Below are 16898 nucleotides of genomic sequence, written 5' to 3'. Positions count from 1 at the left end.
CACTAAACCATGTCCCCCGAAGTGCCACATCCATATGTCTTTTAAATACCTCCAGGGATGGGGATTCAACCACTTCCCTGGGCAGCCTGTTCCCATGCTTGATAACCCTTTGGGTGAAGAAATTTTTCCTAATATCCAATCTAAACCTCCCATGGCGCAACTCGAGGCCATTTCCTCTCGTCCTATCACTTGTTACTTGAGAGAAGGGACTGACACCCACCTTGCTACAGCCTCCATTCAGGTAGTTGTAGAGAGCAATAAGGTCTCCCCTCAGCCTCCTCTTCTCCAGGCTAAACAACCCCAGTTCCCTCAGCTGCTCCTCATAGGACTTGTTCTCTAGACTCTTCACCAGCTTTGTTGCCCTTCTCTGGACACGCTCCAGCACCTCCGTGTCCTTCTTGTAGTGAGGGGCCCAAAACTGAACACAGGATTCGAGGTGCGGCCTCACCAGTGCTGAGTACAGGGGCACGATCACCTCCCTGCTCCTGCTGGCCACACTATTTCTGGTACAGGCCAGGATGCCATTGGCCTTCTTGGCCACCTGGGCACACTGCCAGCTCATGTTCAGCCAGCTGTCAACCAGCACCCCCAGGTCTTTTTCCTCTGGGCAGCTTTCCAGCCACTCTTCCCCAAGCCTGTAGCATTGCCTGGGGTTGTTGTGGCCAAAGTGCAGGACCCAGCACTTGGCCTTGTTGAATCTCATACAGTTGGCCTCAGCCCATTGATCCAGCCTGTCCAGATCCTTCTGTGGAGCCTTCCTACCCTCCAGCAGATCAACACTCCCACCCAAACTGGAAACTTACTGAGGGACACTCAATCCCCTCGTCCAGATCATTGATAAAGATATTAAACAGAACTGGCCCCACTACTGAGCCCCTGGGGAACACCGCTCATGACCAGCCACCTCCTGCTGGATTTAACTCCATTCACCATTTGGGCCCGGCCATCCAGCCAGTTTTTTACCCAGCAAAGAGTACGCCCATCCGAGCCGTGAGCAGCCAGTTTCTCCAGGAGAATGCTGTGGGAAACAGTGTCAAAGGTTTTACTAAGTCCAGGTAAACAACATCCACAGCCTTTCCCTCATCCACTAAGTGGGTCACCTTGTCATAGAAGGAGATCAGGTTAGTCAAGCAGAACCTGCCTTTCATAAACCCATGCTGACTGGGCCTGCTCGCCTGGTAGTCCTGTACGTGCTGTGTGATAGCACTCAAAATGATCTGCTCCATAACGTTCCCCGGCACCGAGGTCAGATTCACAGGCCTGTAGTTCCCCAGATCCTCTTTCCAGCCCTTCTTGTAGATGGGTGTCACATTTGCTAATATCCAGTCAATTGGGACCTCCCCTGTTAGCCAGGACTGCTGATAAATGATGGAAGTGGCTTGGTGAGCATTTCCACCAGCTCCTTCAGTACCCTTGGGTGGATCCCATCCGGCCCCATAGACTTGTGTGTGCCTAAGTGGTGTAGCATTTTCCCTTGGATTATGGGGGCTTCATTCTGCTCCCTGTCCCTGTCTTCCAGCTCAGGGGGCTGGGTACCCCAAGAACAACTGGTCTTACTATTAAAGACTGAGGCAAAAGACCTTGAGTACCTCAGCCTTTTCCTCATCCTTTGTCACTATGTTTCCCCCCGCATCCAATAGAAGATGGAGATTCTCCTTAGCCTTCCTTTTGTTGTGAATGTATCTATAGAAACATGGTTTATTGTCTTTTATGGCAATAACCAGATTAAGTTCTAGTTGGGCTTTGGCCCTTCTAATTTTCTCCCTGAATAATCTCACGACATCCTTGTAGTCCTCCTGAGTTGCCTGCCCCTTCTTCCAAAGGTCATAAATGCTTTTTTCCTGAGTTCCAGCCAAAGCTCTCTGTCCAGCCAGGCCGGTCTTCTTCCCCATCAGCTCATCTTTTGGCACATAGGGATGTCCTGCTCCTGCACCTTTAAGACTTCCTTCTTGACAGGCCTGTCCCAGGGATGATAGGGTGCGGTTCCAGTAGTCTATCTCCCTCTCAGACTCCCTGATACTCCTCAACCTACTCACCTCCTCCCGGAGCTCTGTCACTAAGCAGAGGAGTTCCTCTACCTGGGCCACCTCCCTCAGGTGTGCTCACTGCTGCCGGCCGGTCCTGGCGTTAAGAGGAGAGCACAGCCGGCAGCCTGGCACCTGGGCGGCTGCGTGTTCCCACTGGAGCTCTGTCTGGGAAGCTGCGTCAGTCGTGGTGGGTGCAGAGCTGAGGGAGGACACGGCCTTCTGCCGGGTGGATGCCGTTGCTCCCTGGTCGAGCTGGCGGAGCTTCAGCGCCCTTCCTGCGCACCCTACAGCATGAGCTGCCGCACCGCGCCCTGTTTCTCGCCCTGGCCGCTAGCGCTCCCCAGGGGTTTCTTTTATACGTGGGGGGGCTTGGCCGCCGTTGCTTCTGGCCCCGCCCCGGTCTCCTCAGCCGCTGTGGTGCGAGCTGCGGGCTCCCGGCGGGTCTCTCCGCTTCTGTCAGGTTTCCCCGGTTCAGGAAACCCCTCTGTGCACACGCTAGAGCGCTCCGCTGCCGATCGTGCTGGCACCGGAGTTGCTCGCCTGAGCAGCTGAGGGCTAATTTCGGTTACACCGCGTTTAAATCTCCCGCCGTTGCTCGTGGCTCCGCCCAGGTCTCCTCAGCCGCTGTGGCGCGAGCTGCGGCCTCCTGGCGGGTCTCTCCGCTGGCCCAGGTTCCTCCGGTTCAGGAAACCCCTCTGTGCACCGCGCTAGAGAGCTCTGCTGCCGATTGTGCCGGCACCGGAGCTGCTCGCCTACACCTTTAACTGGTGTAAATTGATTTAACATGAATTCAAAGATCATACAGACTGAACTGCATTTTTCAAATAGAGCAGCTCTGTGGACTGCACTAGGAAGCTACACACCCCTTTCGGGAGGGAAGATGGGGATGTTGAAACTTGGCCACATTTAGGATGGAGGGGACAGAGAGTGACAGTTTTAAATAAAGAAAATAAATGGTTTTCTCTCACAGAATTTTACCAGGAATGTAACTAGGAGCATTTCTCACAGAGAAGTGATCGCTACATTTATTTCTACAAGATTGATGTGAGTACTAACTGGGTTGCAAATGCTGACACTGTATTTCGTTGCGGTATCAGTGATACCTTAAAGATTTGGTCTCATGTGAACACAGCCAATGCTCAGCATTATTCATGAATCTACCCTATAGCATTATTTGGAGAGGGTTTTAGAAACATTTTTTGACATAGTTCATCTCAGCAGTTTATTGTTTCACTTCTTCCCTAGGAGACAAAAAGGTGATGACAATCTATGACTTGCATTAATTAAGACAGTTATTACTAAATGTACATTGGAGTATCTAACATTTTATCATCTCTAGAAAGTAATTTAGATTGTGGCTCTGTTAATGCTGTGATCTAGAGCTTTCTCACTGCCATTAAGCTACTCAGTCTCCTGAGATCCTTCAAGATGAGGGCATGTAATGTTCTGAATAATTCCAAGTGGTAGAGCAACTCTGAAGAGAAGTTGCCTAAATATCTATCAAAAATAGAAATGGAAGATTAGACATTGTATTGACTGCCTAAAAGCTTGGCTTCCATTAATTTATTTTTGCTTTTGAAAACCTTCATTGCTCCAGCTAGTCTAATGGAGGAACTTCTACACTAAGAGCCTTCCCTGAGACTTCCAAATGTGTAGGTATCTTAAAGTGACTACTGTCAGTTCAGTCATTTTCTGTTTGCATTTGTGCATTAACATGTAATTTACCAACTGCTCAGATTTATCTCATATTTTGAATATGACGCAACCTTCTTATGCCTACCAAATAACACTTCATCAAATCCCCTCAGACTAGCTTTTTTTGCCTTGTGCAAGAAAATGCTTCTGCTTCATCATGAACTTGTCTGATTTTAGTTTATAAATGCTGGGTTTGTATTGCTGTACTTCAAATTTAAAGAACGCAGAAGTTAATTTCTTTTGTTACAGTTGCATCTTGTGCTAGATACCTCTTTCTTTTAATATAATTTTACATTTATTATTGTCTGTGCCAACTACTTATCCATATATTGTGTTTATGCTTTGCCAGACTGACTTCAGCGCCTTCCCTTGTTTGCTGACACAGGCAGATTTTTCCCTAGTTCAGCACTTATCCACTGTTCTTTACACAAAAATGGTGAATTTCATTATTTTTTGTGATTACAGATCATAAATAATTAAATCTTTAATTAGTCTATTAACTTCTTAAATGTGTATGAAATGGTTTTAAAATGTCACTTAGCAATATAGTGGCCAATCTTTTTAGCCATGCTCTCTTTTTATATAAAGAAAACGTATTCTTCAGGGGTTTTTTTGGCTTTGCCAAGCAATTTACAGTCCTCATATTCTCTCTAGAATAAATGGAAGATCTTCAGTGCAGCTAGAATTGCTTCATGCTCTTTCTATAACAGAATCATAAAATACCGCAAGTTGGAAGGGATCCATAAGGATCATCAAAGTCCAACTCCGGGCTCCTCGCAGGACTACCTAAGACTAAACCATATGACTAAGAGCGTCGTCCAGACACTCCTGGAACTCTGACAGGCTTGGCGCCATGACCACTTCCATGGGGAGCCTGTTCCAGTGACCAACCACCCTCGCCGTGAAGAACCTTTTCCTAATGTCCAATCTGAACTTCCCCTGATGAAGCTTCATTCCATTTCCTTGTGTCCTATCACTGGTCACCAGAGAGAGGAGATCAGCACTTTCCCCTCCGCTGCCCCCCTTGAGGAAGTTGTAGACTGCGATGCGGTCCCCCCTCAGCCTTCTCTTCTTCAAGCTGAACAAACCAAGTGACCTCAGCTGCTCCTCCTAAGTCTTGCCCTCAAGACTTTTCACCATCTTGGTCGCCCTCCTCTGGACACACTCTAGTAGTTTGATGTCCTTCTCACATTGAGGCGCCCAAAACTGCATGCAGTACTCGAGGTGGGGCCGCACCAGGACAGTGCAGAGTTGGACAATCACCTCCCTTGACTGGCTAGCTACACTGTGCTTGATGCACCCTAGGACACACTGTTGACTCATACTCAACTTGCCATCAACCCAAACCCCCAGATCTCCTTCCACATGGCTGCCTTCCAGCCTCTCATCCCACAATTTGTACATATAATCAGGATTATCCCGTCCCAAATGGAGAATCCAGCACTTGGCTCTTGTTAAATTTCATACAGTTGGTGATTGCCCAACTCTCTATCCAGATCTCTCTGTAAGGCCTCTCTACCCTCAAGGGATTCCGCAGCTCCTCCTAGTTTAGTATCATCGGCAAACTTACTTAACGTACATTTCATTCCTGTGTCCAGATCATTTATAAAAACATTTAAGAGCACTGGCCCTAAAATTGAGCCCTGGGGAACCCCACTGATGACTGGCCGCCAGCCTGATGTAACCCCATTTACTATACTTGCTCTTTCTCCAATAGTACTCTAACTTCTCTCACTAACTTTTGCGAATTCAGCAGACACTTTCTCCAGATTCTCTTCCATGGGAAATTCTGATTATATCAGGTTTATCATTATTTTTCTTCTAATATCATACAATAAAGATCTGATACAGAGAAGTACTTTTCAATGATTCAACATTCTTTTCTGCTTTCAGGTAGCTCACTAGTACATGTGAGTAAGTTCTCCCCATTTGAGTGGACTATTTCTTGGAGCAGCAAGTTTTACTTCTGCTGTTGCCGTATTTCCACTCAATTCAGGACAGTAGAAGTAAAATCAGTAAATTAGGGAGTCAAATTAGTACACTTCTTCAGTTAGGTTCTGCTTCAGATTCAGCCCATGAATAAATTTGTTCAGTGTAGTTCAGGTTCAGAGGACTAAGAGTTTATACCAGTACTGTGGAATTTATGCGCACTGCCTCACATATATAATAAATTAAAAGGGTGATGCTATAGGGCGAGACTGCAGCTAGGAAAAGGCTTTAACACCCTCTTCCTGTTCTCCTGCTGGAGCTTGCACAGTACCTGTACTGCTAGCAGAATGCCAAAGTTTCTCTCCAATTCCCCAAATATGAAACAGAGCTTGAGAAGCTTAGAGAAGCCATGGCACTGCACTAAGAGTACAAATTGCAGTGGGGAAGTGAGACAGAGGTCAGGGAAAAGAATCTGATCTTTCCTTTTTTTCCTGGCAAATTTGTGCATGTGCATACACGACCCAGACACATATTTACACAATGAAGTAAAGAAATTAGATTGCTGTGGGGAAGCTCACAGGTGTCAGTAACAAGAAACAAATCTTCACTACAGGACAATAATAGCATCTCCGGTCACTCCTTTATGAGACCTAATTTAGTCAGAGAGCTCAAAAGGCACAAAAGTACCTGCACTGAGCAGTTTCTTACTCAGGTCTGCAAAGCACAGCAAAAAGAAGGACTCCTGTAGCACGGACTGGTGAGTCAAGTGACAGTAGGAAAGGAGAGACTGAGATGTGATGCTGCTCTACAGTTTGTAATTAGTACACACAGTCCCTATACTGAACAGGGCATAGTAGTTTTTAGGCAAACTGTTATTTTGAATTTACCAGAGGAGAGATTTATTTTACTTGTGTTCCCAGTCAGGCTTGACAAAGAATTCTTAATAACAATACCAATTCAGTTCTGATTCAAGAGAAATAATTATAGTATGAACTGCTCTATGGATTTGTTTGTTTGTTTTTAATTAGGAACAGGTTCAATTCCATTACTGGTACGACATTAATTTTGCGATTTCAAAATATACTAAAAAAAGTTTAATTATTAAATGCCAGTAATATCGCAGTATCATGGTATTCTCTGAGTGTGTGCACACCCACTTTATGCTATACAGCTACACCAGGTTTCTGTCTCTGGCGAACCAAAGCTGTGTTTGCAGCATGGAGAGATGTCTTAAGTTTGCTGTGCTCCTGCTCCTATTCTTCTCCTGCCTTCATCTGCTCAGCATGGTACTGAAGAAGACAGAGCTGTCCCATGCGTGGCCTTTCTGGGAGCACTGCATGCGGAAAAGGGAAACATCTGATAATGAGATAGGAGCTAGAGGAGAAGAAAGAGTGAGTCCTGGTTTACCCAGGACTTACACTGCGTTGTCCACAGCTGAGTAAAATGCCTACAGGCAGGTTCCCAGATACTATGGGATCTGTATGGATGCTAAATCCATATCCAAATAGCTCAATGACCTCAGAAATCTTGGTAGTTTGATGGGGGTTTATATGTATGTTGAAATCATTAAAGACCCCAGCAGTATTTATAAATTCACTGTCATAGTAATGTCAATTGTTTCCACAAGATGTCACAAGACGATAAGGATCAAAGAAGAAACTGAGCCTGCTGGATACACATATAGCATCATAGCACATTATGCTTCACTTCAGATATAACTTACACAGAATGGCCTCACAGAAGTTGTAACCTCAAGGGAATTATGCAGTCTAAGAGATTTAGATTATCTGTAATAGCTAACTGTAAAAGATGTCTCCAAATACAGTAGTGTTGGAACTGAAGCCAATGAATACATCACTGTACCATCTTTGCACTAAGGTGCTTACAACTGCTTAAGGTGCAGTCTCTCATTAATAAATCAGTATCATCTGTATGAACGCCATGTCCTTATGTATTGGGCAAATTCTATATAAGCTAGTACTATTCCATTAACAAATTCCCTAGATTTTCCACTTAATATGATTCTTTATGGGTACATCTCTTTCTGCCCTAAATTCTATGTAAACTATTATTGCATGCTATGGAAAAGCTCCCGTTCTTCCTTCTCATGCTAAGTAGTAATCAAATTAGTGGCTTTAGCAGACCTCGTACCAACACAAACGATCAGGCATGTTGTTTGTAAAGCGTATTGGAAACTTTTGATTAAAGCCATTAATGAAATGCACATTATGCGTCATCATTTTTGGAAGTGCTACGTCACTCTCAGTGGAGTACAGTAGCTCTCACTCGAACACGCACAGATGAACTTCTTGACCGAACAGTAGCAGCAGCAGCAAAACCCCCATTGCCTTTAGCAGGCCTAGGCTGACGCAAGTCATCCGTAAGGATGTTACAAGTCACCTACACAGTAGACACACAGGTTAAGTACTCTCTGTATATGAGGACTGTGTTAATAATAAAGGCACAGCCCCATAATCACTTAATAGTTTACATGTGCCCTCCACACCTCAGCATTCCTCTGACAAGCGTCAGGATTACCAGACAGCGTTCCCTTTTGCTGTACTACAGCAGCAAAAGAGATATTTAGCAGCCTCTAATTACAGTTTGAGTTAACAATTTTGTAGCCACTGGCCTATAATTGGAATATATATAGGATGAGCCTATTTGCCATTAAAAACAAGTTCCCAAATCTCAGGTGCTTGCCTGGGGCTAAGGCCCATATCGAAGGGCTGAGCAAGGGAAGCCCTGAGGCCCCTCCAGCCTATGCTGGGGCCAGCACCGGCCTCTGGAAACCCGCCCAGCGCCCTCACCCGCCGGGCCGAAGGGGAGAGTCCGAAGCCCTGAGAGACCCGGCAGCCAGACGCCTCCAGCTCCTCAGTGCGCCCGGATGCATCCTGGGAACCGCGGTACCCCCACCGCGAAGAGAACGAGGGAGCAGGCGAGGGATGGGTGCGAACTGCACTGTGGGACTTGTAGTCCTCCCGCCGCTCGGCGAACAGGCGGGGAGCGCGCGGCTTCACAGGAGTTGTAGTCCCGCCGTCGCTGGCCGCTGGCAGCGCGCGGGTCCCCCTGGCGGCCGGAGACTACAGCTCCCAGCGGGCCGTGCCTCGGCGGCCGCCCATTTCTGCCCGGGCTGGGGGTGAAGGGCCGGAGCCGGTCGAGGGGGGAAAGATGGCGGCGAGGTTGAGCGGCGGTGAGAACCGGCTGGTGTCGCTGCCCCTGTCGCGTATCCGCGTGATCATGAAGAGCTCGCCGGAGGTCTCCAGCATCAACCAGGACGCGCTTTTCCTCACCGCCAAAGCCACGGTACCGGCTCCCTCTTCCCTTCCCTTTCGGCCGACCCCGCTCCTTCCCCGCCGTGCTGGGCCTGTGCCTCCCTGAGGTACCGCTGCCTCCGGGCTGGGCTCCCACGTCGCTTCTCTCACCGCTGCTGGGGCACCCCGGCAGCTGCGCTGCGTCTCTGCTCAGTGCCGACCTCGTCCCCAGCGAGCGGCTCTTACCGCACCTCTCTTCCCCTCCTGCCTGTGTCTGTCACTCGGCGGCCATGAAGCATCACGCTACAGGCTCCCAGTATGCAAAAGGGGTTTTGGGCATCGTCCCGTCCAGCTGATCTCCCAGAGTCTATGAGCAATGCAGGAGGTTCTTATTTCCACCACTGTCAATTAGTATAAATTAGCCCGTGTGGAAATAATACTCTGCTGCTTTCTGAGCCCAAGTGTCATTTGCTGGGCTGTGGAAAGTGTTGAAGAGCAGCACAAATTAAGTCACAAAGCAGAACCCAAGCTGGCAGTCAGTGCTCCAAGGAGATGCAACTATATCCTGATCTTAAGCTCTTCTGAAATAAGTGGGTCTCTCCACAAAGCGTCTAGTATATGTACACTTAAATGTGGTATTTGTGTCTTTAAACAGGGATTAAAGAAAACTGCTGCCAACTACATGTGTGAATTCATAGTTTGACTATTTGCTTTTGTTTTAATCTTTTTAGGAGCTTTTTGTTCAGTATTTGGCTACATACTCCTACAAACATGGCAGAGGCAAGGAGAAGAACGCTCTAACGTACAGTGACCTGTCTCATACTGCAGAAGAGTGTGAGACCTTTCAGTTCCTTGCAGGTATCTATAGCATGATGGTAAATCTAGTATGTAATTTGGAAAACGAAATCTTGCTCTTATTGAATTAATTTGTGAGAGCACAATTCTCCTACTGGTCATTAATCTCCTGTATAACATTCAACTGGAACTCATAAACTACATCACTGAAAACATTTCTTTGTGAATGGGGATTTTTCTGGTGCTTCAAAATTATACAATGCTAATTAGTTCTCAGCATATTGCCTTAAGCATTTCTTAAATTCCAGCAACTCCATCTGAAAGCTTTCAGTCTAGAAAACAAGATTACTGCACATCTTTATGTGAGAAGTTATGTGGCCCCAAAATTACACATTTAAATCTGTAAGTCTTATTTCTTAAAATGATTCATCATATGGTCCCTCTCTCTTTTTTTATATATATGTATGTACACACAAGTGCGCGTGCGCACGCACATTTACTGATACTTGGATTTTTGTTCTAACACTCAGCTATAGGATATAGGTCGAGAATAAGATATTCCTAGCCCAGTCTTTCTCTAGGTTCCCCGTGGACATACTTTCAGAGCATGCAGGACCCGCTTTGTCTCAGGTCCATCATTACTGCCCTGAACAAGTGTCTTACCTTAATGCAGAAAAAATGTTTCTACAGGACAGCTATGGGATAGCTGTCTTGTTGATTCCATCTAAGGCAGTCAAGTAATTAAGCACTCTATTTTACATCCAATAAATAATGTAGATGAGCAGATAGTAAAGACTTGCCATTAATCAGTCATAAATATTCTTTGGTTACTTGTACCATAAGTGGGTAATTCCCTCTTATTCTTACAGCTGTATAGGTCAGACTAACTTATCTGGTTATTCACTTAAATAACAATGTTTTTAACAAAGCATCTTTTCGACTTCATTTCATTAGCGGTACGGATGCAACAGTATTAATGAGGCAATATAAGTATTCAAACTGACTATAAAAGAAACAATTCTACCTTCCAGATATCTTGCCAAAGAAGATTCTAGCTAGCAAATACCTAAAAATGCTTGAAAAAGAGAAGCGAGATGGAGAAGTGGGGGAAGATGATGAAGAGGATGAGGAGGAAGAGGATGAAGACGAAACTGTTGATGGAGATGTTGGGTCTTAAGACCAACAGAGAATTGCTTCATAGTGATCAGTTTTCTGTTGTATAAAGGATGTTATTTTTGTGACTGAGAATCCAGATGCTGGATATATTTATATACTGAGCCATCTGCTTTTGCTTTGTTTAGAAATTGAACTTTATACTTGTTGAAGAATGGAATTCTTCCCTCAGAAACATGGCGGGGTGAGAAGAGCTAATGTAAATCTGACAGCAGAATTTGCTCAGATCATTTAAAATTACTTCTTCAGACAATCATTATCCAAATTTAAAATTTCTTACAGGCAGCTTTCAGTGCAAAAGCTCTTTCGTCCTCTGACTGGAAGGGAGTCCTTCCCCAATTTGCGTTTCTCCTCAGAGCGGAAGATGAGGTGAGGGGAGAGGAGGTATTTTACACAGTGTCTACTATCGGTCTTCTCCTTGGGGAGCCAATAATCGATCAAACCCTCCCTCAGTTTTCTGGAACAGTGCCAGGGCATTAGCAGTGGACAAAGCCCATTAAAAAACTCTTCTGTAAAAACAGCTGCTTCTGTAATGCAACGTAAATAGCCATGTCGGCACAGAAACAGGGTAGAGGATAAGATCCATTCCAAGAGCTAATGTGGTTCTGCAGCTGTGGTGGTAAAAAGTACATGTGTTAGATGTAAATATGTACATCTAGAACCTTTTTCTCTAATGAACTCTACTTCTGCAGTTTGTCCATGGTGTGCTACCAAAATGCACATTGTAGTCTGTTAAATGTGGATTGTTGAGAATGAGCAACCCTTTTACCATTTGAGTGACAGAGCTGGATTTTTCATTTGGTTTTGTTTGGGGTTTTTTTTACTACAGAAATGGTAACCGTCCTGTGTAGAACTTTATATGCAACTTTTTAAAAATAAATGTTTTGTATGAAAAGTGACAATTGATGCAGAGACTTTATACAGTTCTTTCCAGCTCCAGTCGTGTACAAGCCTAGCACGCTCACTGTTCATCTTTCCAGGAAGAAAGGGGGGACAAAAGGCTAAGTGATGCTTTGAATAGTCTCTATCAGCAATACTAACGAGATCCAGTTTGCTTTGGGAGTCTTAGCTGTGTTAACCAGCACTCTGCTGATACACAACTAACGCTTGCACAATGTCATGGTCAGTCAGAGTGAGAGAGAAGTGACCAAGATCTCTCCCCGGATGTGAAGAATGCCCCAAGTAAGCATGGGAATATTACTAAGGAACAAAATCTACAAAAAGTGCCCTAAATCAGTCAGGAAGGGAGAGGTCTCAAGCAACACCCTCATTTGGATGGCATGGTAGAGTTACGAGGAAACTATCCTCCCTGTTAGGATAATACTAACAGCTTCTCTTAGGTTGAAGGCACAAATACACTAAACTGCTCTTAAAACAAGGCAGAAAGCTCTAGCAACTCCATGACCTGGCACATTCCAGATTTGTTCTAAGTAAGCAAAAATGGGGGTTAGGCGGGTAAGATCAGAGACTGGCAGAAGAGTAAAGCTACTGAGCCACACAAGAAATGCTCTTCTTATTTTAAAAGATCAAAGTATGTTGTACTATAAAAAATTTTCCCAAAGTTACCATAAATCAAAATCATATTGTATCAGGAATGCTGCAGTGAGTGTTAAGTGATGCTTTATCCCTAGAGAAATTCCCAAGTGGGTATGCAGAACTATACTATTGTTGAAAGCGTTGTTTTGCTTTTTTAAAAAATATTATTATTAAAAGCGCATGGAGATCTGTGGGAAACTGAGGGCTGAATGCTGCCTGTTGGGGAGGGGGGCGGGTTGCCTGCAGTAGGGTATGTAAATTGTGTGGCATTGCTCAACGCTTGGTGCGTCTAGTACTTGCCAGCTTTTTTTGGGAAAAAAAAAAGCTACTTCTACTCTAGCACAAAATTGCATGGTAATTCTGTAGCATAAACAGGGGAGAGGGCAATGAGGTAAATCAAATCATTGAGGGCCCATAAACCACTGGCCACCACACCAGTTGTGTTGAAGACTCACAGAGGAATAGCCTGATCCCAGAGCTGGCATCTCTATTGTTCAACTCACTGGTATTATGGCTAAGGCCAAACAATACCTGGCATAACCCACAGTTATGTTACGTAGAATGCAATGACCTCAAGCAGCACTGGCAAAGAAGTCTTCATGCTGGGCACATGTATTTCGAGGTAAAGACATCAGGGCTGGTAAGTTTTATAGCACACACGTTTATAGAAATTACAGTTCTGCTTAGTTTTAGACCTGGCGTTTTCCACCACCAATTCTGTTTGTGTAGCTAACCCAGTCATCCATTATGCAGAACCCTCTGAAAAGTGTTTTTTTAAACCAGTCCTGGAGCCAGGTGTAGGTTATGAAGGACAATATTGAGGAAAAGTGCCAAAACAGCCCCCAGCCACAAGTGAGTATCATCTCCCACCATTCATAATCTGCAGGGGGTGATCATTCCTGGATTTTTGGTACAGCTGCCACTCAGCTTGTCAATGGATTGTTACCACTGACATTTGGTAGGTAACACAGAAACTCTGCTTTTAGACACCCTAAAAAAAAAAGAAGAAAAAAAAAAAAATCCCCAACACATTCATCAGTCACTGCTCTACAGACTAGTACCTGATGAGCCTGGGAAAGAGAGTGTCTCAGCGTGATCAGCCAATGTGTCCAGAACAAAAACTGACACCATGAACCAGTACACGTGCCTGTGCTGACACAACTGGGAACACTGGTATTCTGGGACTGAAGACAAAATATTGTTACTGGGATGTGATAGATCATGGCCAGTCCTGTGAGGGTCAACTGAAGGCGGAAATTCTGGTGGTAAAAGGCCAATGCAGTGCTTGACCATATTTTTCATGTACCTGGGCTATGTTTGCAAATGGCAGAGGTGTCCCTAGTTACGAGTAGCCCACACCAGCAGACTGCCATACTTCATTGTCCTGCAACCCATCCTCATTCACAGCAGAGGGGAATGCGTCCTTTCTGCCCTGGACCTGTAGTCCAAGCAGTGGCTACAGAGCCTGAGCTGAACGGACTGCTTGGGAAGAGACCTGGTATGAATCATGTCCTCGTGTTGGCCCTGTAGCCAGGCTGCAAAGTGCTGCGGTGTGCACCTGGGGAGTGGGAGCGAACACAGAGGATGCTCTACACAACTGGTGTCTTTGAATGTCAGGCAAAAGATGCAATTAGGAGGGAAAGCACAAGAAAGAAAAATCCAGCTGGAGGGTGGAGGAGCCATACTTTTGAAGGAAGGACGCCCACAAGGAAAACCAGAAGGATGAATCACTCCTAGGAGTGTTTCTCCTCATTGCACACTGATTACCCCTGTTTCTGAAGTGTCTGCCCTGGTCTCCCTTTACACGCCCCTCACGGTGCTTTACTTCCTCTCAGCTTCTCCCTCCTGTCACACTTAGAGTCTGTCTACAGCAAAACTGGTACAGATACCGAGAGACACCAGTGTAGGAGGTGCCTGTGCCCAGGTGTTGGCAGCGGGGCCTGCAGGGCGGCCTCTGTGAGGAGAGGCCGGGGCTGCCCCGTGCCGGACACAGCCGGTCCCAGCCGGTCCCAGCCGGCTCCAGCGGCCCCACCGCAGGGCACAGCTGAGCCCCTCAGCCAAGCCGGGGCGCCGGGGGGAAAACAGGTTTCCGAAAGGGCCACGGGCGGCACAGGCAGAGGAGGAAGCCCAGGAGGGAGCAGCAGCAGAGGCAGCCCGAGGCCGGAGGAGGAGGAGGGCAGGAGGGGCTGCAGGCCCGGGGCAGGGATCCCCGGCAGCCCTGGAGAGAGCCCGCGGGAGCAGAGACCCGCCCTGCAGCCCGGGGAGGGCCCCAGGCCGCAGCAGGGGGATATTTCCTGCGGGAGCTGCGGCCGTGGGGAGCCCCGGCGGGAGCAGGTTGTCCCTGAAGGGCTGCAGCCCGGGAAGGGCCCGCGCTGGAGCAGGGAGACGGGGGAGGAGGGAGGAGCGGCCGAGAGGGGCTGGGGGGGACCGACCGCAGCCCCCATCATCCCCACCCCTGCGCCCCTCGGGGGGAGAGGGGTCGGGAGTGGGGGAGGGGGTGAAGGTGGGACTGGAAAGAAAGGGAGTGAGCAGAAGGTGTTTTAGTTTTTGTCTTTGTTTCTCACCATCCAAATCTACTTTAACTGGCAATAAATCAAATTAATTTTCCCCAAGTTGAGTCTCCTTTGCCTGTAATGGTAACTGGTAAGTGATCCCCCTGTCTTTATTTCAACCCATGATCTTTATCTCTTATTTTCTCTCCCCTGTCCTGTTGAGGTGGGGGAGTAAAAGAACAGCTGGGGGCGCAGCTGGCCCCAAGGTCAACCCTCCACAACCAGAAATGCCAAAACAGCACATTAACACTGGGTTACACAGTAAAGGAAATAAATACATTTTAAGTGAGATCAGATGTACACATAGACTAACCAGAACAGTGGGACACCCGTGTAAGATTTCAAGTGACATATCCCAGTCCACGTACAGCCCACCTTTATCCAGCAGACTGGTCCAAAAGTGACCAAGGAGCATTTGAACAAAACGAAGCACACGTGCAGACTATGTCTTATTCTATAACTGTACAATTTGCATAACATCCACTAAACTCTACACTGAAACAACGGGGAAAGCAAGAAAAAGTGATTGTCTCAGACTTCTCCCTTTACATCTCAGGGTTTTCTTCCCCACCAGCACCCAGCTCTCCACTGCTGTTGAAGATCTCAAGCAGATAATGCACCGCTTGGGCCTCTGCGATCCCTTTGCTTTGCCATGACCGCCCCTGCTGACTTTGAAGGACTTTTTTCCTCCTGCCAACTTTTCAGGTGAGGAGCTTACTGCTCATGGACCATGCATCAAAACTGTGAGTACTTCAGCCACCACGGCCTGGGCTGAAACAGCCTCTTCCTACACTCAAAGGAGGAACAGGAAAGTCCATGATGCCAAGGACAACCTTCCTTCAGGTACTAGAAAGCTGTGATCAAGTCCCTATCCGTAACTAGCATGGGGAAACTTCACTATAAACAGCCAAATCTCGACAAAATTACAGGCATCCTAAATGGGGGATTGTAGTGGAAAGAGCCAGCTTTGCTTACGAGACACATTGCTTTTTCTTTTTTTAGTTTTCAAAGTTTGCAGTTGCTGAATGTTTCTGCGCTGCAGGGAAGACACCTGTGAGGCGGAAAGCTGGTGGTACCACTAGGGGTATCTTGACCTGTTTAAGGTGTTCAGGGATTTTAGACAGTGGAACACAGGCCAGGGGACACTTTCCAGGATGATTCTATTATTATATACATATTTCTTTTTTTTTTTTCCCCCTACAATACTAGCTTGTGAGATCCTTCCCCCCCAGCCAAGGCTGCTCAAAGGAGATGAAGCTTCCTAAGCTTGCAAAAATGACAAAAGAACTGTGGTTACTAAGTATAAATTACCATATTTCATCCCTCTTAGAAGTTTCCTGTGGGATGATGCACATATTCTGTCAATTAGCGAGGCCACAAGAACTTGAACACCCTTCTGGATTCATTCAGACAGAATCTTCGATGGGGACTTCAGAGCAGCCAAAATTTGCCACAGCCATCTCCAAGACCCTGCATCTGCCAATGCTTGTTGCCATCAAAACCAGTCAGTGGTATTTGTTTTCCCCAAGAGCTTGACAGAGAGCAAAACTACGTCCAATTCAAAGTAGTATTTCAAAAACAAGGGAAAAAATAAAGCTCTGCCTGAGATGGAAGAGATGGCTGCGACATTATTTCGTATTATTGAGTAAAACTAATCTGTGTTTGCAGGGTTGGGCTCCCAACAGGAGCTCCTCAGCATACTTGCATTCTTTTTGATATCCCCCTTCACTTGATGCTTTATAATAGAACACCGAGTGCTTACTTCGTTTCCATTTAAAAATTGATCGCTGTAGGTATTCACTCAGAAAGCAACAAAAGGTAGGATTTCAGGCAAGTGGTTTCCAAAATGCTGACTTTCCATAAATAATTTCAGGATTGTAACTCGTAAGACACTCAGTTAAAAGCAGCATATATTGCCTCTGCAAATCTGGGCACAG

At 46.3% G+C, this 16898-nt stretch overlaps 1 protein-coding gene across 1 annotated transcript; it reads left to right on the top strand.

The window, feature by feature from the left end:
• Positions 1–8639: 8639 nt before the first annotated feature.
• CHRAC1 (chromatin accessibility complex subunit 1) lies at positions 8640–11775 on the top strand. Its single transcript, XM_075141097.1, has 3 exons — positions 8640–8957; positions 9637–9763; positions 10732–11775. Exons 1-3 carry the CDS (start codon positions 8823–8825, stop codon positions 10875–10877), a joined length of 408 nt encoding a protein of 135 aa, XP_074997198.1. The 5' UTR covers positions 8640–8822; the 3' UTR covers positions 10878–11775.
• Positions 11776–16898: the final 5123 nt, after the last annotated feature.

Source organism: Calonectris borealis, chromosome 2 (assembly GCF_964195595.1).
Source record: "Calonectris borealis chromosome 2, bCalBor7.hap1.2, whole genome shotgun sequence".
NCBI lineage: Eukaryota > Metazoa > Chordata > Aves > Procellariiformes > Procellariidae > Calonectris > Calonectris borealis.
Note: the sequence above shows the minus strand (reverse complement) of the source record. Positions and strands in the feature narration are given on the sequence as shown.